This window comes from Ornithodoros turicata, chromosome 6, assembly GCF_037126465.1.
Source record: "Ornithodoros turicata isolate Travis chromosome 6, ASM3712646v1, whole genome shotgun sequence".
NCBI classification, from domain to species: domain Eukaryota; kingdom Metazoa; phylum Arthropoda; class Arachnida; order Ixodida; family Argasidae; genus Ornithodoros; species Ornithodoros turicata.
Genome location: NC_088206.1, coordinates 60,316,641 through 60,343,040, shown reverse-complemented (window position 1 = coordinate 60,343,040; position 26,400 = coordinate 60,316,641). Strand labels below are relative to the sequence as shown.

Sequence of the window (26,400 nt, the reverse complement as noted above, 5' to 3'; positions counted from 1 at the left end):
GATGTTTTTTGTTGTGTAATAAAACGAGTGTGCGCCAAAGAGAATTTACGTTATATCAGCAGCCAGTTGCGAACAAACTCCTCCACTGGGTCGTCGTCGTCGTCGAATCGTTGGCCTCCTAGAGATTCTCTGAGTGGCGCAAACGCGTAAAAATCACACGGCTATAAGGCAGGGCTATAGGGAGGGTATTCCAGTGGCGTCCAGCCTATTTTCCTTCAATTTGCACACGTGACAGCTGCAGTGTGGGGTTCTGCGTTTTCATGTTGGAGGATCGCTTTGCGTGTTGGTTGGACACTCCTGTTGCCGCGATAAGCAAGTTCAACCTCACTCAAAATTCACAGTAATATGCAGCGTTGATTCGTTCGTTTTCAACCTCGTCACGGCTTTCCACAAATTCCTTATTCCAGGCAAACACACGTGACCTCGACAGTGTTTGACCCCCGAACTTTGCCTTCAATAGGCGCTGAAGAATTTCGGTCGGTTTTACACCCTCACGAGCGAGAGACTTTTATAATAATACGTTACGCAATCGAAGGGTGTACCTCTTTGTCAGACATCGTTTCACGGACTGCTGAAGAAGTGTAACGGAGACGGCCGGCTTGTCACGGGACAACTGACCCACCTACGTAGCTTCGTGTCCAAGCGACAGCGTGGTCCATTTGAGAGAACGCGCCCTGCAACAAACGTCTCGTTTATATTCGATCCACCCTCGTAGTATCTCTCTTCATTGTATGCCAGGCTAACACGTTTTTCCAATCCTGGAACCTACAAGACCCGAAAAAGAGACTGACTGTTTCGATTTTGTTCCTCGCACGACCGGCGATTGGGATGCCCTGCCGTTCGATATACATTGTACCGGCGTCTTAGTTGTGGTCTTTTATTCATTATTCATGGTGATTTACGATGCGCCCTTTTCCTTATCCTTCTGCATTTAAGTGGCCAACTTTTTACTTTGCATCCCATACCTACCACTTTCTCAGGGTGTCACTTTCCCAACAGTGTTATGAAGTAAATATATAACAAGCAAGGATGACCATTCATATATATATATTGTTGGTTTCCTCTTCGACATTTTTCTTCGGTTCTTCTCTCAATTGGTAGCGACCGTAAACAATCTGGTATATTCCAGCTCGAAAGGACAAAGGTGTGGTGTCTGACTGAACTGAGCGTACGATTTTTTCCACCATTCTTTCTCCAAGTTCTGACGACTTGACCTTGGGTATAACGTCGGCTGCTGCATCGTTGACGAACGAACTGTTCCCGTGTAGCAAGTGGTGGGATAATAAACGTCTAAACTAGGTATAAGTTGAGACTTTAGAGTTAGGTCTAAAGGTTACGCGAACCTACTCCCACTCTCGGGAGAAAAGCCCGTTCATTCGATCCCCGAGGAAGGCGAAACACAGAGACGACGTCAAGATACGGAAAGAAACTTGATATTTAATTACACATCATGTAAGCCTTACAGAGAGAATGTTCCCCAAGATTCACGAAACCGGTCGTTCTGAGCACTGTCTGCGAGACCAGCCACTCGAGGATCTCTCCACCAGTGTTGCCAAAGCACATAGCAGTAAACTCGCTAGGGGGGCCTCAAAAAGTCGCCAGATGTCGCTAGGTGGATTTGTAGTGCCGCTAGAAAAAGTCGCCAGACATAAAATTGCCCTGAACCCATTTGTAACAGCGAGCTTTTCTCTTGCAATGCATTAACATCGCCCTAAGAACACTCGCGATCCTCAGGACGTCCTCAAAGTGTCATCGCGACCTCGTCTGTGATGGGATGTCCGGAGGAGATCCCGAGAGTGTCATCATGGGATCTTCCAGTGATAGTCATTTGCGTACATCCTACGGCCGCCAGCCGGAGGACATATATAGGGGAAGTAAATTAGTTTAATAATGCGATGTGCATTTCTATGCCTGCGCCCATTAACTAGTGTTTCGGTTTGTTTCTCATAACGAAATGCAACCAAATCAGCAGTGATCATGTATAAACTACAAAATACCACAAAGAGAGAATAGTAGAATAGAAATAGAAAATACAAAAATACAGGGATACAAATTGAATGATTTCAACGGATACTTCATGCACTGGGTTCAATGTGCGATAAAATATAGCTTGCTAGTCATTTCATTGTGATCTTGTTGCCATGAACATCCATGCAAGGTCCCTGACAGGATTCTGCACGGAGCATTTCCGTGGAAGATACAGAAAAGTGATGGCATATTACAGCGCGTGCTTGACTTTCGCTGGATGTTTTAAATCAACTAAGTAGGAAACATGGACGCTACCTTGGTTGTATCCGTATACTCCAAGGAATTTGTCCCTGGTGTGTTACTTATACATGAAATTGAATTAAACTTAGGTACCTCACCCTTGGTTTTGACTGCGATGTTAGGAGGACTCTCGCACATGCGAGAGTTCGCAAGATAAGCAATACATAGTATATGTTGCATCTGCGAAAGGAAATGCCACTGTTGGATATTCCTTTCAAAGTCGGTTGTCTTAGTCTTACACTTAGCGGCACATGACCTTTTATATTTTTTGCTTTTTATATCACGACACCAATTGTTCGTTATCGAAAAACAATCAAAAATAAGAGACGGAAAATGACAAGCTGCTGGCCGAGGTTGAAAACTGCAAGAGAGAGAGAGTCAGTGTCCACTGTAAACGTCTGCACACAGCTAAAAGTGAGAAATGAAAGCAGATTTACTGTAGAATTTGACATGATCCTATAGTGCTCCTGGGAGTATCCCAGTCTTGTCCCCAGATGTTGTCCCTAGGACCATCTCTGGAGTCTCATTCTAACACTTTTCTAACAAATTGAGGATCATGTGGGGATATTCCCAGGATGTCACCGCTGTCCCGCAATGACATCCTCAGGATAAGTGAGGGATGTCAGCGTGTTCTTGGGGAATGTACGTAAAGATTGCAGAAGATGCAGAAACAAATGTGAAATCTATCTCTGTACACTGTGTATAAAACCAAAAACATGCAACGCATTACTGACGACGTCGATTTCATGTGGGTTGTCCGTGCTTTCGAAACAGGAAGTGACAGACAGCAGCAGAAATGCCGTTGCTGCCGAAGCCATTCAAGCACCCTCTCCTCCTACAAACGGTAATACAATTTTTTTTAAAAAGGGGGGGGGGGGGATTCCAAATTGTAATGCATTCGAAAGACTTTGTCCTGCCTACTCTGCTTCCTGTTCTCTTACTCTGTACTCTTCTTCCTGTAGCGTCTTCAAAGCAACCACAGGCTGATTCTCAGATAGTGGCCACATCTACTGAAGGTATGCTTCACCTAATGTCGCGTCAGTTTAGTCACTCAGAGCAGTTGCCGGTGACGATTGCCGAATTCTAAGCATTCCTTTCAATATCATACAAAGTGGTGGTGGTCCCCGCGAAGGCCCCTATCCCGGAATTCTCGTTCGGCGTATGGAATCCAGTAGACGGCACCGTCTGTATCCTAGCCAAGTTCCAAGCCTTCTTCACCATTAGCTACAACAGCCGCGGTGGACACCAGGTAAGACGAAGAATTACAAATACGGTAGGGGGAATATAAGATCATTCGAGGGAAAGAAAGAGAAAATATCAGCCAAACTCAAGGTTGACTTGCTATTCCATTACAAAAGTAAAAACAATTTAAAAAAAGCGAAGGAGAAGAGTGAACAAAGAAAAAAAGGAGATGGAAAAGAAAAAGAATCTCGCTGATAGTTCGTCACTGATTCAGACCAATTCGTCACTCACATGGTTCACTTGTTCAGACGTTGTTCACAATTGCGAATACGTTAATGCGGAAAACTAGTTACAAATTCTTGTCATTTGACTCGAAAAAGGGAGAAAAGGGACACACAATACATTCTAAAACATCCCTATTTGCGAATAGACGTATTTGGTGCACTAATCATTTCCCCCCTATCAGTGATGTAATCTCCGCATTGTACTGTGTATATATGTCCCATTTCGCCATGCACGCAATTCATTATTTGAAGTACGATGTCACAGTTCCCAGCACACCTCCACCTTTTCAAACGAGCAATATTCCCAATAATATTCCCAACAATATTCTGGTGGAAGAAAAGGAAAAAAAAAAAAAAACTGCTCACAGGGCGGAAGTTCCGCCGCGTCGTATGTCAAACATTCGCACGGCACCGGAATACCGGGAGTGGGGTACTGCGCACATTGCAGACGACAGCATCGGCGGCCCTGTCGTCTGCTACAGGAATTGTGGCAGAGACGCATAGGGTTCTTCGTTTTCTGGTCTTATTATTTTTTAAATTCGGGAGATCAAAATTGGGTGATGCTTTCTTTTTTTTTTTTTTTTTTCAAAAGCAAATTTGGGGAAGAATCGGGTTTTTTCTGTCACATGTTTTATGTTATTGGGAGCTTCCGGGTGAAACTAAAACCGTGGGAACCAAGCTGCCAAGATGGTTGTACTTCAGAAACAATCTTTTTCTTTTTTTTATCTCGATTGCAAGAGCACTGACCTTGATAGAGTATAACAGATAAGACGCTACACAATTACGAGTGTTTCACCCTGACACTTGTTTACATACATAATCGCTTGCACGCAAAGCAAAATTCATCATTAATTCGACACCTCTCCGGCTCAGCAACGGCAACGTAGCGCAGCTGAGGGAACGTTCTTTCGGCGTCACAGTTACCGCAAGGCAAGCACAACAAATTTTGCGCAACAGGGGCTAAAGCCGGAAAGCGATCCACAGCATCATTCCAAAATGCACAAAATCCCACTCATCCCTTTCGTGCCTTACTGTGAAGGTATCTGATAGGTTGATAGACCTCGTGGAGAGAAATCGCATTACACCCGAATTTCAGAAATTTCGTTCGGGTTGCTAACATCGTGAACAATCGGGTTTAACCCCAAAATGAAAACGCATGATGTTGTGCGATCGTGCTTACGCGACAGCAGAAAGTTATGACGTACTTGCGCATCTTCCTCTGGAATATTCTAGGGAATGTCGCTCGTGTGAATACACGATTCCTACTATAAGAAACCAACTGTCCCATTACTTTGTTCTCGCACGTAACCTGCCATTACGCCGATATTAACCGAATCATGTGATCCGCAGACGGTGACTATCAAGATGCCGGAAACCGCCAAAAGCAAGGGAGTGTGCGCAACGGAAACCACCGAGCCCATACTGGAGCTAACGTGGCCCATTTTCCGCTTTACGATGTTATTCGCCAGGGTAAACACGGGTTCCGCTTATAACGATTGCCCCGCTTTAAACGTGATTCGTTATAGCCGGATAACGCTCTCTTGCAGACGCCAGGAGACAAGAACGATAAAGGCAGTTGGAGTGTACATTCACTCACACTTCAGTTCAACACCAATTCGCAGTTCTTCCCGGGGGCTATCAACAGTAAGTAGGGCACCGTTGTTTGACGTTGAGCGCTCGTGCTCGGTGCAGCAGGAACATGCATCTTCCGCTGGAGCATTCTGGGGAATGTCTCGCATACGAATAGTATACGGTATACCAACGGACATGTACCGGTACACTAACGAGTGATGTTGTTTGCAGCTGGAGTGCGAACAGCGCGCAGTGGAGACAATATGACGCTGTTCGAGACACCAATGGGGGAATCCTATTTTTGCCCCACCCCAAAGCTGGTCACCCTCACAGAATCCAGGGGGGCACGTCACGTAGCTGTGCAGTTCAAGGACCTGCGCATACAAGCTTATGAGTTTCTGGGGACATACGGTCCTGGTAAGCCTTTTGCTATATTTTAACTCCGACCAATCCTCTGCGTGGGTGGAGATGAAATATAGGTAGGGAGTGACTTTTTCGGGTTAAAAACCTTTCTCAGATTCGGGAGGTTAAAAATCGGGCGCTATTTTTAAATCTGTAATTCAGGGAGAAATCGGGCGATAATTGTGCCTTCGGGTGTTATCGGGTGTTTTTGTTTCTCCTCTTTTCTATTAAGTCCTTTCCTAATCTCTTTCTTCTTCTTTTTTTTTATTTGCGGAATCGTGACCTTCCAGTGGTAATCCCCGAAGGCATAGACAGTGTTGACACACATGGGTGTATTGCTGGGAACGTAAGTGACCCATTCTTACATGTGTTACACGTGTCGACCTTTGTTCGTCTTCAGTGGAAACGTCACTTGAGGATTTCATAGTGACTGGAATTCGGGGAGAAATCGGGTTTAACCCGAATTGGTCGGAGGTCAGTTCGGGGGAATAACTGGGCAGAATCGGGTTTAACCCGAAAATGTCACTCCCTAAATATAGGCTGTAATTCGCCACCTTTCTGTTCGACAAATCCATGCGTTCGTGATTGTCTTATCCCAGCACACCGCTGCAGCCAAGTGCGGATGGCCGGAGTGCAGGACCCTTTCCCACAAGATGAGACTGTTCCTATCGCCGTGGGATCTACACTCGCAGTCATGGCTGTCGCCGTTGTGGTCGGCTACGCTATTTACCGCTCCGTACTCATACGGCGCGTAGATTACAACACAATGAACTAATTTCATCCGCCTTTACATACTTCCAGCAACAGAAATATTCCGATGACAGGTCTCTCCTTTCGAAATTTCGACACGGTCCCGCAGTACCAGTGCAACAGCTTCGTGAGAAAGCGAAAGTTTTACAAAGCCATCGTTCTAACCAACACATCGTTGTAAAAGGAATCGTTTTATACCGTGCGAAAACAAGGTCGTCGCACAAAAGCTCCACAACAAATGCAGCCTATAATGAATAACACTTGATGGTCACGCATGGCAGCTGGCCTGGCATGACGATATGTGGAAAAGGTTTCTCCGAGTGGCAGAGCAGCGCTGTTCGAGTTAGTAGTAATCCACGTGTCTACTGCAACCTGTTCGCTATAGCCGAAACTTCGTTTTAAGAGGATTAATTTCAACTAGGACTGACCGTTAGTACCGTGGCACTCTTGAATATTCAACACATATTTTCAACACACGAGGATACCTAACAGTCTGGTTCCCACAACACAGTCCCTGCTCCTTACTGACACATTTCCAAACAAAACGCAACCTCCCATACAATGGCTATTTACTAGGCACTTCACCTAGCAAGTTTCAATAAGTGCCATTGGTCACTGCAGCGTACGAGCGCGTGTTCAACGCCACCTAGAGCACACAGAGCCTGATCGCTTAGACAACGTGACGTAGACATTAAGAGCCCACCAATCACGATACTGGTAGACGCAGAAAGCCTGCATTTGAGATCGTCTCTGGCGATTCGCTGAAGCGACGCGCAACCCCAAATGTCGACGTGGCGAAGGAGTGAGTAGAGGCATTGGCGCCGACTGAACACTCTCCTCCTATGAGTAGAGGTAATAAGCAGGCTTCCCGTATCTAGGTGCTGTTGGTATATTTCCATAGAGATGTCTTCCATTTTTTAGACTTCTTTTTACTCTCTGCATTCTCAAGCCACTGTTGTAAACTCAGAACATTGCAGCACAATGAAAACAGTTCTATGTACACAGCTGTACTAGGGAATACATACTACACATATTGTAGTAGTATTGAACAACCTAGAATGCAATTTTGAACTCCATACTTGCATAGCCTGCCTGTATAAATGCTTTAGATACAGTCGCAACACATATTGCTAACCTGACGTTTGAACGGGAGCAACGGTAATGCGCAATATACTGCTGCGAGTGTCACATAATTTGGCGTTCAGCTAATAGTCGTTGTAATGCGTGTACGTGTGTAGTTACGAATGGATGGCGTGCATGAGTGCTGTACATAACATAACTATGTGATGATGTACATACACGAATAAAATTGTTCAATACTGCATCATTGCTTTTTTCAGTATTGCTAATGACCTTCTAAAAGCCATGTCTGGGTTCATACTGTGTTATGGTATGGTTCATGCTGACCAAGGGGGTACATGCATCACACAGCACATTTCAAAATGTGAGTTCAGAAATGCTGCAGAAGGTGAACAGTGTCATGAGCATGGCAGGTAAAAGATGCCAATGAAGTTTAACCTCCACATCAAAATAACAGGCGGTGGCATTGTAGAAAGGTTAATCTTTATTCTTTCACGACAGTATAAAAAGCTGCAATTCCCCGTGGTATACAATATATATATATACTTTTCGTGTGTATAAAAGGAAAGCGTGAAGTATCACAATGTACAGAGAACCAGTATTTACAGCACAATTTCAGCATGCAGCAAGGTCGGCAAAAGCTAGGTAGCTGGACTATTTCTTTTCTAGAACTCCCACTAACATAGCAGTTTAATGAGTTCACATAGATACGTTGTGCAGGTATATAGTAGTGTGTACTAATAAGCACCTCTTCAAAACATTTCAGTGCCTCTTCAAAAAATTTCAAGCTTCGCTTGTACTCACAGTGAAATCCCTTTTGTGATGCATGTTTGCATCTTCCGAGAGCCACACTATCATCACCAAGCTTCTCTCCAAGAAAACAAACTGTACAATTTACAAAGCGAGAGGCAAAATGAGATAGAATGGAATTTGTTCGTAAGAAAATGCAAAAGCTGCAGCACCTCATTGTGACCTTAAAAGTGAAGGCAGACACACTTTGCACTTGGGTACATGATTTACACAGAGCAGAAATTGAAAATTTTCTCTATCTATGTACACCCTCAACGATAAAATTGACAAAGCAGGGAATGGCAATTAGTAATAAATGCAAAAGTTACGATCCTAATGGCATGAAACCCAAGTAGAAAAGTTTGAGTGAGAATATACAGGAATGATCGTAGGACAAAGAGGCTAAAAGTTTCTTGCAGTTCCTAGTGGCAATAAACTGCCGCCGCAGTCATGTTTACATGACAAACAAGTGCTGAGTGCTGCCAATTCAAACAACCCACACACGGAACTGCATGAAATGTAATGAAAATTAAAATGTTTCGAGACAATAGGCACAAAACAGTATGCAGCCAAAAACGCAGGTATGTGCTGCCAGACCCTGTGTACTGGTCAACTCTTGCATGCAGTGATGTTGCACAGTGCAGGTAATCACAGAAATGTCTGTAGGCAATGGAAAACACTTGCAGGATGTGTGCTACCTAGTGGACGGCTTGGAAGAACTAGCGGTCTTAAAATGCTGTGACGCAATCAATACGCAGCACCTATAGAAAAGTAGCAAGCATGCTAGCTACTCCACATTGCCTATGGGAATGTTGGTGGATCGGAAACATTGTCGGTGTGTGCATGGTAGGAAATCTCATTTTCAGTGCCTTTCTTACATGTCCTGACGGACACATGGCAGTCACAGTTAACTGCAATGCTAAGTAACACGTATAGGCGTGGTGTGTTTGCTAGTTTAGAATGTGGACATGGTTGTGTGGGACACCAGAGTACGGAATATTGCGAGTAAAATGATGGCACGAGCAGTTGGCAAAAATGGACACAGAAAGTGCAACAGCAGAAGGTGACTCGAATAACAAGTTGGAATGCATAGCAGAATGGTATGTGTCATGTAACAACAGTCAAACACATAAAGAAATTTCTGTCAGTGAAGAAAATGTTCTGTATCCCTACATTATTGATGAATCTAACGATCCTTTGCACTTATACTATATCAATTTATCCACAACATATCTCACTGACAGCAAAGCAATAAAACAACAGCATTCATTTCACAATGTGCAATAAAGCTCAGAAAAAATGTTAGTATACATAAAGAAAGTCTTGCAATGTATTGCTATGCATGTGTGCATCTAAAAGCTCCTAGATTTGTTTAGTATAGATATCAAGCTCGCTTTTCCAGTCGTGCTCCAACCCCCCTTGGGCTAAAACACCAGTCTGAAACATTGTTGTGATGTGGTGGCATGAAAAGCAACACTGCAGTGGGTAGAACAAGGAATCAGTAGCACACGGAGACACAATGTCCGAGGCCTTGCACGCGACATTAGGGGCTTTAGGCCAGGTATTTAGTCAAAACGATAGCAGTAATGAATGAGCAGAAATGAGAACAATTTCAAGTGCCTTTGGGTATGAGCTATCAGTGTAAAATCTAGAGACATTCATAAAAATAGAACGGCAGTTCAACAAGAGAGTGTAACGTGATTCCCGATTCCGATCACGGCAGCGCCGAACAGTTCGCCACACACAGCAAACTATCCCGCTGTCATTGCTGAGAAGACATTGAAGAGTTCATCCGAAGAATGTAGTCATCACGCAGAGGAAGACAACAGTACAGCCATATTCTGAAGGTGGTAGTGCCCAGCACACTCAACTTACTATCTTTCGCTAGGGGACCCGTCAGCCGTTCTTCAAAATCGTTTCTCCTCTGAAATGCTGTCCGACTGCCAAAGACACGCCTTCGCGGCTATCAGCAGGGGCTATGTCTAAAACTGCGCATCAAAGGAACAAGCAAGCTTGGCGGTCCCGCTTGCCGTAGGAATGGGTGCTGCAGCAGCTCAAATGCTGTTGCTCGTTGGCCTGGGTCTCGTACCAGCATCTTCTCCAAGAAGCCTTGCAGCCGTGGGGAAACCTGCGGTGACGAGTCGGAAATATCAGCCTGTTAAACCATTAAGCCTACACAGATAAGGGAGATGTGGCAAAGCAATGAACAGGACGGGACAGAGTCTCACAAGAGAAACAACATGAACAGAGGAAATTATGGATCACACACAGAAAATGGTAGGTGACAAAGGAACTGATCTGAAAGGAGACATGGCAAAGCATGGAACAGGACAGGGGGCAGAGTGTCACAAGAGAAACAACATGAACAGAGCACGTTATAGATCGCATACAGAAGATGGTAGGTGACAAAGGAACTGATCTGAAGGGAGACATGGCAAAGCATGGAACAGGGCAGGGGACAGAGTGTCACAAGAGAAACAACATGAACAGAGCACATTATAGATTGCATACAGAAAATGGTAGATGACAAAGGAACTGATTTGAAGCGAGACACAGCAAAGCATGGAACGGGACGGGGGCAGAGTGTCACAAGAGAAACAACATGAACAGAGGAAATTATGGATCGCACACAGAAAATGGTAGGTGACAAAGGAACTGATCTGAAAGGAGACATGGCAAAGCATGGAACAGGACAGGGGGCAGAGTGTCACAAGAGAAACAACATGAACAGAGGAAATTATGGATCGCATACGGAAAATGAAAGGTGAGGAAGAAACTCGTCTGAAACAAAGCAGTACAAAATTGTGAATGGTAAATAAGTGTGATCATAATCATGGTGTTGCAGGGCATAAACGGCGTTGGCGAAACCGGGGGTCTCACCAACACTGGTGAACTCTGAACTGAGATCGGGGGTTGTTAAGTTAATGCTCGATTCTTTTTTACAAATGTTAGATGGTGATACGATGAATGTTTCAGTGACAATAAATCCCCTTAGTGAAGCAGAGTTAAGTGTTAAATTCAAGTTAAGGGACTGTTGAGTTCAGTTCAAATGTTAATCGGCATTGGTGAAACAGGGCCTTAGTCAGCTTAAAAAAACACAAGAGCAATGGTGTTGTCTACCTTATGAGTGTTCTTCAATTTGGGAGGCGGCATGTCGCGAATGCGACGCATTGCCTGCAGGGGAGGCTCGTTGAAAAAAGGAGGTTCACCATCCACCATTTCAATCACCATAATGCCTAGAGACCAGATGTCGACCTGGAAAAAGTATGGACATATAATGATGACTGTTATTCCGTCGAGCCAACCGAGTGGCATTTAAAGGGACTATGAAGCAATCTTTTTCCAGTTTTTCCGCAACAGGAGGCATGTTCTCGAACACACTGCCATAGTTTCATATTCAGCATGCGAATGGCTTCCTACGAGAGTACTTCAACGAACTACCGTATTTATGCCAAGTTGACACCCCTGGTGAAGCGCCATGGCGAGCAGCAACAGAAGTGTCGGGGGAAAAACTTCACCCGGATACCATTGCGCAGAGAATGACTGGCCAACTCCCCTTTGTGCGAGCCATGTGCAATCTCAACGTAAGGAGGCACCAGGAACACATGTTGAACAGGCAAGAGGAGGACGCGAGAGGAAGGGAAAATGCAGAAGAGAGGTCCGAAGGCAATTCCAACCGCGTACGGATAAAAACTAAACTGTTCACTTTAGTACGGAAAAGTTTCCTGCATACCAGTTTCAAGACAGGAAGAACCATTTTCAGCAAACATGTCACGGGGCATTCGGGGAAATTTCATAGTCCCTTTGACTGAAACTAACAGGCAAAAATGGGAGAAGTCTAGCACTCGCAAGTGGATAAAATAAATCTTTAAAGAGATTGAAACATTTATTTTACTGAAAAACAAGCTTTCGGACGGAGTCTGAATTGTTTATCTTTTCTCAAACCCCAGCAGCGTAATATTTCTTCCAGCGGTCTTCTTTACCATGTTCGCTCACCCGAGATCTCTCAACGGTTTTTTGTCTCCAGTAACGCTCCTACTGTACATTGCTTTCTTTCGTATTTTCTTTTTCGCGCCCTCAGTCCACTCTAATAAGAATTTGTATTTCCTCCTCGCCACCTTCGTCGGCCCGTTTCTCTGATGCACATTAGTATAAATATCTCTACCAAGTGTTCAATGTATCACACCTGATGAAGGACGGACTCTGTCCGAAAGCATGTTTTTCAGTGAAATAAATGTTTCAATCTCTTTAAATCCCTTTGACTGCTGTGAACAAGTCCCACCTCTGGCCCATATGGGAGACGTGATATGACTTCGGGAGCCATCCAGTAGGGAGTTCCTACGAGTGATTTCCTCTTCGGGAGGTCCGGGGACACTTGGGCACAAAAGCCGAAGTCCGAGAGTTTGACCTAGTTACATAAAAGAAAGAAGGAAAAAGAAAAAAAAAACAGTAAGAAAGGTTAGCTTTTCTTTTTTTTGCCACAAATATGGTGACATAGTGACACACACCCTTCCATCACTGGCCAGAAGAATGGAATCGGACTTGATGTCCCTGTGGATGACCCCTTGAGAATGAAGGAAAGCCAGAGCCTTGAGGCACTGCTTGCATACTGTTGCTATTTGCTCTTCGTCCATCCTACGAGGCAACAGACATGCAATATTTTAAAATCCACGTGAATTATAATTTTACCTATCGAGTAATTACGGGCTTACCTGGCATGAGTGACAATATCTGTCAGCGCTCCACCTTCCAGAAATTCCATGACGACCCAGAGCTCGTCACCAACGAGGAAACTGTCATGCATTTCCACAATGTTGGGGTGATGGTAGTCCCTCATGATTACAACCTGTTGGCAAAGAGAGGAGGGTTTTCCTTCACACACTTATGCATCCTGGAGTATCCATAGATTAAAGTGACCACATTCCACGGACCCCAAGGTCGACCCTGGATGACACGTCCGGGTTGAGGGGAAGGATACTGTCAGTCAGCAAACTAAACCCTCGTAATCTCGCCTCCTATGCCGTCATAACATTTTTTTTATCTTCTCTCTCTCTCTCTCTCTCTCTCTTCCATTTTACATACTGCCCAGCGCGCAGCTTGATGAGCAAGATGTGCGCAAGCGAGCTTTGGCCTTGACAAAGTTCTAGCTATGGGAATGGCTGGTTTAGCCTACACGTTAAGCAATTCCATTGCTTAGGATGCAGGAAAGATGCAAGCCGAGAGAGTGCCACGTGGAAGTCCAAAGCGCATCTGCTGTTTAGCCAAAACTTTCTTTCATTCAGTGTTCACTGCAACTACAGCAGGCTTGTGGGACAGCAACTGAAGAAGTGGGACCTGTCCTACCTAAATTGGGATGTCTGGTCACTTTATCCTAGATAGGGCTCCAAATGGCCAATAATATAACCCTTCAGAACAAGAACCTGAACAGTGTCTTCAGTGCCTGTAAAGGCAGGAGCTGTCTTAATGTAAATTTGCCTCTTGAAAGATTTTCTTTGTATTTTACATTGCACATTCACATGCCTCAAAGTGCATGTGCACATCTTGCAAATGCAAGAGAGGATACAGGCTAAGTAGTGAGCATTAGAGAGACCTTACAGGGGTGTGTCAACACACGAGGTTTTGCGCATAACAAAGTTTTCTGCATTTCCATTTAGCTGTCTTCTGCTTGATCATGTAGATGCTGTTCAATTTCTCATTTCAAGAAGCAAAATATTTGTTCTTAATAAATGAGCAGTCTCAGTTGACTTTATGGCTTCATACATTTGCCACGAATGCTGGAAAAGGTTCGCTAAAAAAAGCAAGACATAGCTACTAAACAGTGAAATGCAAAGTGGTACGAATTAAATTGGTAGTGTACCTGATGAGTATTTGAAGTACTTTGCCAAGTAGTTTCTACTTTACTTGAAGTACCGTATTTTCACGCGTATTAGCCGCACCGCAGATAAGCCGCAGGACTCGTTTTTAGACACATTTTGAAAATGTTTTTGCAGATAAGCCGCACTCGCAGATAAGCCGCGGGTAATACGACGCGACTGCTTTGTGTGCTAAAGCAGTGATGCACATACAAAATCAACAGAGACGCTCAACGCTCGTCAGCGCCGTACTCCCTGCCAGCTGCCCTGTTCCCGTACTTGTCCGCGAAGTCGACGACTTTTAGTTTGAAGCCGCTGTCGTGGCTGTGCCTCAGCGCTGGAGCCATGCCTCACCTCTAACTGCCGTACCCGTGTCCACGAATGCTGCTGCTCTCGTCAAATGAGAATTGACGCATAGCTGACCACGTTTTATCCCGATGTCAGGTGTATTGAACCCTTCCTGTGGGTCTGCCGACAAAGGAGACCGTAGGGAAGGTCATAAACCCTGTCCACATTCCAGTGTCGGCATGATGTATAACAAAGGAGGTCAGTTCTAGTGTTCTACGAAGATCGGATTGTGCCCTTGTTGTGTGTTTTTCGTGGATTGACGGGTTAGTCCACTCGAATGTGGAGTGGACCCGCCCCTGTTCGGTATTGTTCGTGCACTGGCAGGGCGGTCCTGTTCCCAAAAACATGAGGCACTGTCGGCCCTTTCGTTTAATCCGGGGTATGGGGAAAGTACCAGGGAAAAATAGTCACCAGATAAGCCGCAGAGCGTCCGCGAAAAAAAAAAAATCGCGCATAAGCCGCGGCTAATACGCGTGAAAATACGGTACAATTTGAGGTACTTTGCCCACCACCTTCTTCTGGCTATGCAATGCAAGCGATGCCTCTCCCTCTTGTGGTGGAGGTAGAAAGCCCTAAACTATGTCATCTGATCTCTGTTTTGGTCATTTCGTCCCCTTGTCCTCGCGACAATAAACCGCAGAGCTGTGTGACGTCCCACTCGCTTAGGAAAAGAACGACCAAAACACGTGGAGAAAACTTATCTGGATATCTTGTATCTTGGATAACTTATCATCTTGCAAATTTCGGCAATGTTGGCCAAAAACGAAGACGCAAAAGCTTAACGGCTGACCTCTTTCACCGAGAGACGTGGTCCCGTGGTTTCAATTCCAAGACGACTCAAATTTTTGGCATTGTATATTTTGGAAAAACACCCGTCTTGAAATCGTGCGAATACAGCATGCTCATCAGATCTTAACTTATGTGCCACATCGACAAAGAATTTTCCCGAGAGCCAACAGAGATTATTGGTACACACCTCGTTAAAAAGCAGCTCCCTTCTCTGCTGTTTCCTCAAGTCCATCTTCTTCACAGCCACCTGACGTCCCCCTGGCTTTTCAGTGGCGATGCACACAATGCCAGTGGAACCCTCGCCAATTTTGACAAAGTTATCCAAGTTGTCTCGAGGATCGCCTGCGCTCACAACCATCTGCAGTGCCGCTCGGAACTGCGGAGAGAGGCGACGTTCAAACCCTACTGACCCAGCGGAGGAAACCGTCTCTTTGTGTGCCGCGACAGGAACCCTACCTGCTCGTGAGACAACCTTTGGTGTTCGGGTGGGTGGTGGCCGGCAGGGTGCTTGTTTGCAGGTGGCTGCACATGTTGATCTGTTCCTTGGGGAACAGAGTTTCCTTGACCGCTCTTAGAAACCTGGTCCTGAGGAGGTGAATTCTGTGAGCATATCCCTTTCCAGACCTTTTGTAGTCACATGTGGTCACAATGGTTGCAGACCACATAGGTGCACTTCCAACTGAGCAGAATCACAGTGTGATCGCTCTTAACTATAGAGCCTGAAGTTTTCGGGAAATTTTTTTTTCCAAATTCGGAAGGTAAAAATCGGGGGAATAAAAATGTGCTCTAAATTCATGTGAATTCGGGTCGAAAAGCTTCCAATATGTTAAATTTAGGGAGAAATCGGGCTCGATTACTCCAACGAACTGCACTGGTTTGTTACAAACAGTGATGTAATTTGTGTTTCCTGCTATACAAGCTAGTGTGCATTGCTGCAGACAATTTAGTGAGGGCAGTTTGCTGGGTAAAAATCGGGTTTCACCCTAAAGAGGCAACCTTTAATTTGGGGTGCAAATTCGGGGAAGAATCGGGTTAAACCCTAAAACTTCAGGCTCTACTCTTAACTAGGGATGAGCCAACCGAATCCGCGAATCCTCGAATCTTAGGCAGGGATTCGAGATTTGGGAATCCGAATCCCAGTGCCCAAAACGGCGAATTGAATCTTTCGAATCCACCAACCACTTTTGTTTGTTTCTTTTTCAAATTGGCGGCTCCGGAGTGTGCCGAAAGCCTCATTGGCCGACGGGTGTTTTCTTGTTTGTTTGTTTACATTGCTCCGGACTGAAAGAGTTCAGGCATGAACTGTTACATTACAAGTTTGAAAATAACATGGTTTTGCTTCTGACTGTTGCTTAATTTTATGAAAATAATTCAGACTCGAGAATTTATGTATTTCTTGTAGTCGATGAACAACGTGTTAAATATATTAAGTTTAAGAAGAACTATATGGGTATATCTTCCCCTGAAACTGAACTATTATTTAATTTGTTTTTCATTAAACAAAAGGTATCATATTCTGCTTCAAACCACATTTCAGTTGAAGTTTTTTCTTTTCCTGGTTTTTTAAACTCTTTTTGAAGAAAGGATTTGAAAGATTCAAGATGCACAAGATTCATGGATTCGCAGAACCTTCCTCGGATTCGGATTCGAAAAATCCTGGATTCGTCCCATCTCTACTCTTAACCATCTCCTTGCAGCCTTGCTGAGAAAGTTAAAAACTTACCCTCATATTTTCTGCTGATGCAAGCTGGTTGTGATGTTGGGGCTGCTGGTGAGAAGGCTGCCCGGGCACCTGCTGCGGCTGAGGAGGTTGCTGGTGAGGAAGCTGTCCAGGTACCTGCTGTGGCTGCGGAATTTGCTGGTGAGGAAGCTGTCCAGGTAACTGCTGCGGCTGAGGAAGTTGCTGGTGAGGAAGCTGCCCCTGAGGTTGAAGAGGCTGCTGCTGATAAGGTGGCCCATGAGGCTGCGGATGAAGTTGCTGCACATGTTGCTGAGATGACTGCTGAGGGAGTGTCCCGTGGGACTGCTGGTGCTGCTGGTGAGATGGCTGCATATGTGGCGGAGGAGGCTGTTGCATTGGCTGCGGAGGGTGAGGCTGCTGCTGCATGTGAGGCTGAGGATGAGGTTGTTGATGAAGTGGGTGATGCTCCATCCTTGGTTTGGGAGGAGCTGCTGGCGGTTCCTTCGTTCCCATAGGCTTTCCCACGGGTCCCACCGGCTGAGGGTACGTGCTAGGAGGACGGCTGTTCGGAGGTTCTGCTGCAGCGCCTGGCTGTTGTGGAGACACCCTTTGCTGCTGTTGAGGATGCGGAGATGGCATCTGCTGATATGGTGAAGGTGAATAGTTTCTTGCATGCTGCAAAACAGTACACATTCTCATGATTTACATGTTTAGTCCGACCACAAAAGGAATACACGCATACAGATGGGACAAAGGAGAGGAGGCACACACACCAAGCGCTATTTACAAATAAACTTTACTGATGGAAAAACCCCACAGGAATCATGTGCACAAACGCAATGCCATCCCAGCAACTCAAAACAACAAGTATGTCAGATAACAACTGTGTGTCGTATGTCGGCTAACAACCGTCAAAATGACACTTATGTGCACATGATAGCGTACTCTAATGGAAAAGATAAGTGGTGACACAGGTGGAAAAATTCCTATGATTGGAATAAAAATTCAAGTCCCCTGTCCATCAGAAAAATGGAAGCTTCACTAATACAACAGGAGCCATTTCTTCTTATCTCAGCCGCTTCGACTATCTCTCTTTCGAGCTGAGGTTTTCCTTTGTAGTATGTATGTATTTTCCTATGTAGTACTGATTCCTTTTGTAGTATCTACCAACTAGCCCAAATTTCTGCACTTTAGAGTCCCACTGTTCACGTTAAACGGACAGTCGCCACCTGAAGTATGTGTACGAAACAAGTACCAAAATGTACGGCATTGTTCGACAGTCGATTTCACCTTTTCCACTCCTGAGAAGTGCTTAGAATACAATTGGCGTAACGTACCTCTTGGACAAAGGGCATCGCCTGTCCGCTGCGTCCACTCCCATTTACTGTTCCTTGTGGCGGAGGAACTTTCCCGTTTGGAATGTGGTGTCCCATGGGCTGCTGTTTCCCCCCCGTCCCCTGGGGTCTCTGCTGCTGGGGAGAAGGACGGCCGCCGGAGGTGTCCCACTCCGGCGGTGTCTCGTAGCGTTCCTCCCAGTTGCGTCTGGGAAGACTTCCCATGTGCTGTCCTGGTCCGTGCTGAGAATGGGGCATAGGTGGTGTGGGGGCTGGCTGCTGTTGCTGGCCCACTTCACCTCGGGAGCCGTACCACGCTTGCTGCTGTGAATGTTGGCCATTGGGCATTTCCTGCATGAGCGATTACACATAATTTTATGATGCGGAACAATGAAACAACTATGGGTATAACAATTTCCAGCTAGAGCGCTGCACAGGCTGCATCCTTAGGCCCAAGACCAGCCTGAGCCCAGGCCCGGCTTGATGGCTTAATACCTGGCCCTGGCCCGAAGAATTTCGGGGTTTCCCAGTGCTCTCAGTAAGGGGTACTCTTGGAACCAGTGTCCCCAACAGAAACGGACACATCTCCGCAAATTATGTTTTAAAGTAGCGCAGAAGTCATTTGTAACACCCTGTTTTCTTTCTATAAAACTGTTAAGCAGGCCAGTAAGTTGACACACACACTTTCATCAGACGAATTTGAAGATTTTTTGGATGGCCCTCTGTACTCCTTTAAGAGAGAAAGGCAATGGAGCACAGTCAGCTTCTCAAAAATAGTCTCGATGTCACAACTTGTCTAATGTGGCATACTGATTTAGTTCATTTGTTATGTCAAGAACCTTGGAAAATACAAACTACATACTATATTAGATTGCTAAGTACTTATTATTTACTAATTACTAGTTTACTAAATAGCGTTAATCTGTACCAAAAATAGCAATCTCCAACAATGACTGCGTACAGTCAAGACCGTTTATTAAGACCTTCGATATAATGATAACAGCAATATTACAATCAAATTGCTGGTCCCCGTCAGCTCACCCGTTGAAGTAGATGTAAACAAGACAACGATCTCCGTGAAAGCGTTTGCTCGCGTAGAGCGATCAGAATTCTCCAGGTGGCCGGTAAATTGTGTGAGAAATGAAAAGCAAGATTCCATTTTTCGTTGAAAACACATTAAGGTGGCATTTACAAGAGCCTTAGTCTCCGTGAGCATTGAAGCAAGGATGCGGTGCATTTATTCGCGCATAGCTGATGAGGGTTAGGCGCGTGCGTTGCAAGGCACGACTTCGAAGGAGCTCGCAAGAGGTAGAGGGGGCTGCTCCCTTTCCACATATTTATCTCGCCCTCGAGGTTTCTTTGGTTTGCTGTGTAGATGTACGATGGTGTCTGCGGTTCCAGGACGCATTTTAATGAGGAAAGGCGCATGGCTCGACTCAATGTACTCAACACATTTCGTACTGGTGCAAAGTCATCGATATAAAAGGTTCGAAGCCTCACGTGGTATCGGCGGATATGTTGTCCTTTGAAAAGCTTTCGACACAAACCTGCGTCAATGTAGAGCTAAATAAAATGCTTCTGTGCTCTCAACAAACTTGCATGTTCAGCGGCGTACTACTTGTACCGTTCTACTTTGTTGATGTGATCCTGACCGGCAATTTTGCAAAAGCTTCTATATAACGATAACTCATAATGATCGGATTTTGCATCCTTATCGATATCTTTATAAACAGGCTCTTGACTGTACTTCTAAACATGTTCCCCCACCCCCTCCCTCCCTCACACAGAGAGAGAGAGAGAGAGCTCAATTGCTGTAAAACCCTTAATGTAACACGAGCCCCTAAATTTTACAACTTCTGAGGGCACATGGAAATTCTGCACGGAAACTATGCTGGAAAAGCAAAGTTTATTTGCACAGTATGTTGTGCAGGCTACTCATAAGCACTTGGACTACTCTGCGACAGAAACTTGTTCAATGACACTTGTATCAAATGGCAATACGGACAGTTTTGGGCAACAATTAAGACAAAACTTTTAGCATCCGGGATTCACATAATTTAGTGGCTGCGAATACGTGCCAGATTCGCAGAAAATTGGGGATTTTTAAAAAATTTAAGTGCTTTACGACCTTCCCAAAGTATCATCAACATATTTACGTACACCTGCTTCTTACCACCTGCAGCAGTTCAATGATTCTGACATCAACAGGACATGGCTGTCTAAAGAAATTCCGCATACTCACTTGCTGATGTCCTCCACCGACATTGTAATATCCCCCATTGTGCATGCCTTGCTGCGGATGGGGATAGGGAGGTCCCTGTTTGTAGTGGGCATGCGGAGGAAGAGCACGGCCTTCCGAGGGGGAACCGGGAGGCACTCCATCCACGACTTCGCCCTCCGGGACGGGGGGTGGGAGTCGTCCCCAATCCCTGTGGATTGTTGGGGGGCTCTCCTTGCGTAGGGAATTTGACCGTGTTACCGACATGGGCCCCTTGCCCAAATGGCCTGGATGCTGGCCTCCAGGGAGCACACGAACGGCTCCACACATTCCGCCAGACGACGGACCTCGCACTATGGTCTGTGGAGAAAGGAGAGATGTTAACTTTTGAAGGTCTCCTGCATCATAGAATGTATTATGACAGAATACTATAATTAAAAGTATATACATGGACCTAACTTTTTAAACTCAATTTCTCCCCATGTCCCTATAACATATTACGTTATGCTACATATCAGGCGTACTACTTAGTAGCAATGTATGCGTGTCTGACGTACACATTATTTGACTACAACAACAAACTTCTGTAAATGTATTTTTATTCGCAATGTATTAATTTTCGCGAATCGCATTTGGGAAGTTATTCGCGAGTATTTAATTTCACAATTCCAGGTCGGTTTCCTTTCGCAGGATAAACCGTCAAGCTGTGTTTGCGAGCACAATTTTTCACGATTTCTAGTGGTCGCGAAATCTGCGAAAATTAATACATCGCGAATAAAAATACGTTTACAGTATGCTAAGCACTCTTAATGTTCATGTTACAAAATATGATGCTTGTGACTATAACTGGGGAGGACGGCATGCTTGACCAACACATGCACCTTTAACTGCTGGCCGCTTGCTGCATGGAAACAAAATATAACCCGATAATTTTTACTAGTGAACTTTCTTATTACGAAACATACGAGTTTGGGGCAATCGACAACATCTCTTCTGCTAGGTGCCCTGAAGGAACAAGGGGCTGGAGCTCTCGCTCTCCCTCGTGTTTAAGGGCAAGGGAGAAAATATGAATCTGCAAGAGTGACACAAAATACCCCTATCAGCATTTTTTAGGGGGGGGGGGGGGGGGGGAGTCATTTCCTAGCCCTATATTGGCTCCATCATTTTTCTGAAAACGGCAATAGCATCGGTGCATTAAATAGGAACAGAGGTTGTCGTTCCTATCTTTCATAATTAAAAAATTAATTGTTCCAAATTTATTAGGACAATGTCCCAGGAGGTTGATCATGCCGCGATAATCTCCCCAAGCAGCACAACATCTTGGCACAATATTGGACCAATATTGGACCATGATGTTGTGCTGCTTGGGTAGTCCGCTTGACTTAGAACATATCGTAATTCAGAGTGATTGAAAAAAAGGCATTCCCCTGTTTTATGAAAAAAACTGTCCATAGTTAGATGACATCAAGATGACAGCTGGCATTATGACATTTTGAGAATACTTAATTGAGAATTTAAAATATTTATGTGACATATCTAACTGATTACTCCAACTGTCCGTTAGCCACGAGCATGGTATAGCATGGTGTAGGTCTTTGCATTAGCGAACAGGATCAAACACACTCTGGTTCATTCTTGTGATCACACCGACTCGCAGATATTTAACGACTCATCTAACATGGCACAAGTCAACTCACATGCAACTTCATGTCCAACATTTCCGTAGGAGTGATATGAGAGGGGTCGATGATGGGCTTGGGCCTCTCCTGCCCTGTCTGTATGAGGGAAGCCCATTGAGGCGGGAGTCCCACAAAGCGACCTTCCTTGCGGTCCCATCCAGTGTGCACACGATGCTCGAAGTTGGTGGGTGCCGATATTATTGGCTTCTTCTTCTTTTTGACAAACATTCTGCTGCTACTGCTGCATGCCTCACCAGTCTGCAAAGTGCTACGTATGAGTTAAGCACTCTTTCACAGCAGAAGTATAGTGAGACAACGAGCATAAAAGAATGCCCAAGGCAGTGGCGGATCCGGGGGGGGATCGCCCCCCCCCCTAAACGTCAGTTTATATGTTGGATTTCCCTCTCTCCCTTCCCCCACTACACGCTTCAACAAAGAAACCACCACCCCCCCCAAACCCAGGGCCATGATCCGCCCCTGGCCCAAGGCGTCACCGGGACATGGATATACTGGCAACTGCTAAGTCGATTGAAGTGTTACCACAACTGAATCAAAGCCCCAGGACAAGTGCACTAACCTATATATGTAACAGCAGATTGCTACTGGTAATAAATAAGCGGAGGACAAATAGCAAACTCATGAAATGAATAATACTTGTCGGGAATTGCTTCACAGCATTTTGGAACAGAAATGGCCCCTGCAGCATGAGAATTCGCTACACGGTTGAATTCCACCTCAGTGACTATGAGACACCAAGCAATTTTGTCAACAGTGCGGGATCTGAACAGTGGTGCCAGGATCAAAGCAGGCAAAAAGACTGCAAATAAGACACGGAAGAAAAACAGGAGGGAAAAAATTTGTGTTGCCCAGCATAGCAGGCATGCAGAAATATAACAAATATCTATTCTGACCTCTGCAATCATTGCAAGCCTCATGAAGACGCTTACGTCCCTGCCAGTTACTACGACGCTCGTAAAGCAACCAAATGTCGCCAGCAGTCACTTAAAGTGCTTCTGCTCCCAGTGGCCGTCCTTTACAGCCACTGCTTGGGGATCTAACGGACGCCCTTGGGGCGCCGGAACTCCCGTTTTGTCCGCGGTGATTTGTCGCCTAAAGAATCTGACACCACAAAGGGGTACGGTAAACGACGCAGCACGCCTTTCGCGTGTAGTAGTAGCGCTCACAACTCGTGCACGGCCCGACAGCCGCCGTCCTCGCCCTTGCGATCCGTCACCCCGCCCACGCATTCCGGGGCTTCGCCCAGAAGCCGCCACCGCGTGCCAGCAACCCCTCACGCCCATCGCGTTCCTCTACACAGGCGGAACGAACTGTTCAGAAAAAAGATTTTAAAAAAGAAGAAGAAATCGGATCGTTCGGTGACCGATACTTCCCTTCGAATGGTGGTCGGCGAAAGTGGACCATATATCATGCAGACGACAGACATTCGCGAACGTCCTTTCAGTTTTGGTATCAAAATTCGGTCGAATTAGTTATATTCCGCGTTCTGGAAAGGGCACACATCGCGTGAGAAAATGATAATTGAAAAATACCAAATGTGAGTTGACAGATAATAAAATGATAAAGTGTGTCGTCGACATAAGTATTCACCAAGTTTGAGGGAACGGGGTTGCTGGTCCTCGTGTGCTTTGCGCTTTTTTCTTCCAGTTTTGTCGGACCAACTAGCCCAACCAATGCCCAACTTTACAACTTGTCATTTGTACCATATTATGAATGGACGGACGTTTTCTGGGGCGAACCTGGTTGGTGAAAAACACAAGTTATCACTACGCTGAAGTATTCAGTCAGAGAATGACATATAGAATGTCAATGACCCTCAATGTGTAAGCTATTTCCTTGTCAGTCTTTATGTAAACTGCGAGAAGTATGCACCCTACAGAACACTCGGACGGATGACTTTTGCGCTTGGCTGACCCCAAAAGCAAACGGGTTTTTATAATGTGCACAATAACGGTATTTTGGAGAAGGTTACAAAAGAAAATGACACAGAATCACGTCAAACAATAATTTTGTCATTGCCGAGCCAAGTCACAAGCACACGTGCTCGTCGTCCTTCCAGGAACAGAAGAAATCCATCGAATATGAAGGGTGCAGCATAGACGGTCGTTTCAGAATGATTGACGTTTCTACACATAAGCTGCGAATGAAAATAATAGTCTTTGCTGCCACCACGATGCCACTGAACAGCGTATATCCACATTATACAGCTCTGTCTGTCTGTTCGTTCAACGTAAATAAATTGGAACATTGGATGATAAGGCAGGCTGCTCTAGGCCCCCAACCATTTTCACCTGTGAATGAGCTGATTTTATTTGCTGTATCATACTATGATGCCACATAACATGCCGCATCTGCATGCACTATGGAGGGCGCACGAAATAACCTAGCTTTGCTACAAACGCAAGCACGGACCTTGGGCGTAGCTCCGCAACGCTACGTGTTTACGCTTTCGAAAGGTGTACTACACAAGGCCAAGCACTAGACAACTCACTTTCCCAATATGTGCACACTCTTTCCCAAAACACACAAAGTGAAAGGCAAACGAATAATTCGTAGTATACGCTAAATCAATCACTGGAATGGTCATGAAACTGCTTCGATGCAGAAGCTGGGTCACGATTCTAGTGACTATCGCAGCAAACAACGTAAAAGTCCCTTTTCTGTTCCCCTTTGCTTCCCTGGGCTAATACCCTGCCTACATCCATTTCGCATGCCGTCATTAACTCTATTGTCTTCATGAAACCGGCACCGGCATGTCTGACATAAGATCGCCCACTACAGTGGGTAACCACAAACAGCTATGGAACTATAATCAGCCAAAATATCACATTCGCATTCTTTCCAGCATGACTGATAGACTGGCGTTTGTCCGGATCAAACTGTTCCATGACGAAAAAAGGTTTGCCATTGTTTCCCATACAACAAGCTCGATCAAGAGGGTAATGTAAACGAAGCAAGAATGTCTGCAGAGTTATACAAGGTGAAATAACCGATATTTACCTGTGCGTGTGAACGTCCGTCAAATACCCGCCATATTGTCATACGTATCTACATCCGGGCACTTCAACAGGTAACATTCCCAACTTCCGGAGACAGGTGTCTACCGGTTTCTTAAGTTTTGGATTTGGTCTAAAAGTGCATTAAGGGGTATTTCTAAACTCCACTAAACAATAAAAATAACCTATACTGAATATAAAGTAGCGTACACCCTTTTAGAGAACGGTCCACAGGTTATAATGTTATAAACCCGATGCGTGCCGCCCATGGTGTCGCCGGTGTCGCCGCCGTTCTGGGTTCTGCCGTTCTGCCGCCACCGGCAAGTTTTGTACTGCTCCGCATCTCTGGTTTCTGTTCGGAAACGCGGGAAATTTCAAACGTTTTTTTCGTTCTCCCACTGACGCCTTTTGTATTGCGTGTTTGTTGTGGCATAGATTTTCTACAGCAGTCCCCGTTGTGTCGGATTCTCACATTAAAGACGAATCCATCCGGGTGTGTTTTTTGTGGCAAAGGAAAGGCGTGGCGTGCTGGCAGCCAGTGATTTCCCCAGAAATTCACTGCTGGGGGGGTGCCGAGCTTTCAAGGGGGGGGGGGGGGGGGTATGCTTGGTGAAGGTTGCACTTAAGGAATTTTCTTAGACACGGAAAGAATCGTGGAACAATAGTGACATCTCTGCAGAGCTTTCCCGTTTTATTTGTACATGTTACTACGTTAGAACGCAGTACATTAGAATACAGATTCATTATGAACGGCATTTCAACATTAAGACGCATAATCACACGACGGACAAAGACTAGCACCTTGTCTCACGAAGCTCAATGAATACCTAGCACACAGATTGTACAAATGCATGGTACGATCATCTGCATGACTGTGGTCCTACAGCCCAAGTTTGACAGTACAGGATGTAATTCGCTGCACCGGACTCTCTACCAGAACATGTTGGTGGCCGAGCTGGGTGGGGTCACCTGAGAAATTTCAGGGGGGTGTTGCAAAAATGCAGAGGGGGTGTACACCCCCTGGGGGGTGTAGGGAAATCCCTGAAGACTTTCCCAACCACACCACTCTTTCGAGAGGCGCCCTTTTTGAATAGTCTTCCCTCAGAGATCTCCCCCCCCCCCACACACACACACCCTTAACGCCCCTGAAATACCGGC

The 26,400-nt window shown here is 45.4% G+C and overlaps 2 protein-coding genes across 3 annotated transcripts in view; one reads left to right on the top strand and one right to left on the bottom strand.

Annotated features, from left to right (window-relative positions):
- LOC135396867 (lysosome-associated membrane glycoprotein 1-like) overlaps positions 1-7,782 on the top strand; it is a 46,972-nt gene extending 39,190 nt beyond the window's left edge. Inside the window, exons 4-10 of the mRNA XM_064628071.1 lie at positions 3,043-3,112; positions 3,231-3,284; positions 3,381-3,517; positions 5,085-5,204; positions 5,282-5,378; positions 5,538-5,723; positions 6,308-7,782. Coding sequence (XP_064484141.1) covers positions 3,043-3,112; positions 3,231-3,284; positions 3,381-3,517; positions 5,085-5,204; positions 5,282-5,378; positions 5,538-5,723; positions 6,308-6,483 — 840 coding nt within the window. The 3' untranslated portion in view covers positions 6,484-7,782. The remainder of the gene's footprint in view (positions 1-3,042; positions 3,113-3,230; positions 3,285-3,380; positions 3,518-5,084; positions 5,205-5,281; positions 5,379-5,537; positions 5,724-6,307) is intronic.
- Positions 7,783-8,002: 220 nt separating this feature from the next.
- Positions 8,003-25,382, bottom strand: LOC135396866 (serine/threonine-protein kinase PAK mbt-like). Of its 2 annotated transcripts, none has more exons than XM_064628069.1 (12): positions 25,247-25,382; positions 22,247-22,486; positions 20,574-20,909; positions 18,335-18,682; positions 17,040-17,672; positions 15,773-15,901; positions 15,504-15,692; positions 13,040-13,173; positions 12,836-12,962; positions 12,610-12,735; positions 11,448-11,582; positions 8,003-10,455 (listed from the first exon to the last, which is right to left on the bottom strand). In XM_064628069.1, the coding sequence occupies exons 1-12, from the start codon at positions 25,286-25,288 to the stop codon at positions 10,294-10,296; spliced, it is 2,601 nt and encodes an 866-aa protein (XP_064484139.1). In that variant the 5' UTR covers positions 25,289-25,382; the 3' UTR covers positions 8,003-10,293. The 2 variants fall into 2 exon arrangements, with proteins under 2 accessions (XP_064484139.1, XP_064484140.1); XM_064628070.1 differs by lacking the exon at positions 25,247-25,382 and adding an exon at positions 23,140-23,279.
- Between the last annotated feature and the right edge of the window lie 1,018 nt (positions 25,383-26,400).

What these genes read in the sequence shown, in the direction of transcription:
- LOC135396866 (XM_064628069.1), bottom strand. Translation starts at nt 25,288, where the DNA reads ATGACAATATGGCGGGTATTTGACGGACGTTCACACGCACAG. An exon ending in ACGGACGTTCACACGCACAG is followed by an intron (nt 22,487 to 25,246) that starts GTAAATATCGGT and finishes AGCACTTTGCAG; the next exon opens with ACTGGTGAGGCATGCAGCAG. An exon ending in GATATTGTCACTCATGCCAG is followed by an intron (nt 12,963 to 13,039) that starts GTAAGCCCGTAA and finishes GTTGCCTCGTAG; the next exon opens with GATGGACGAAGAGCAAATAG.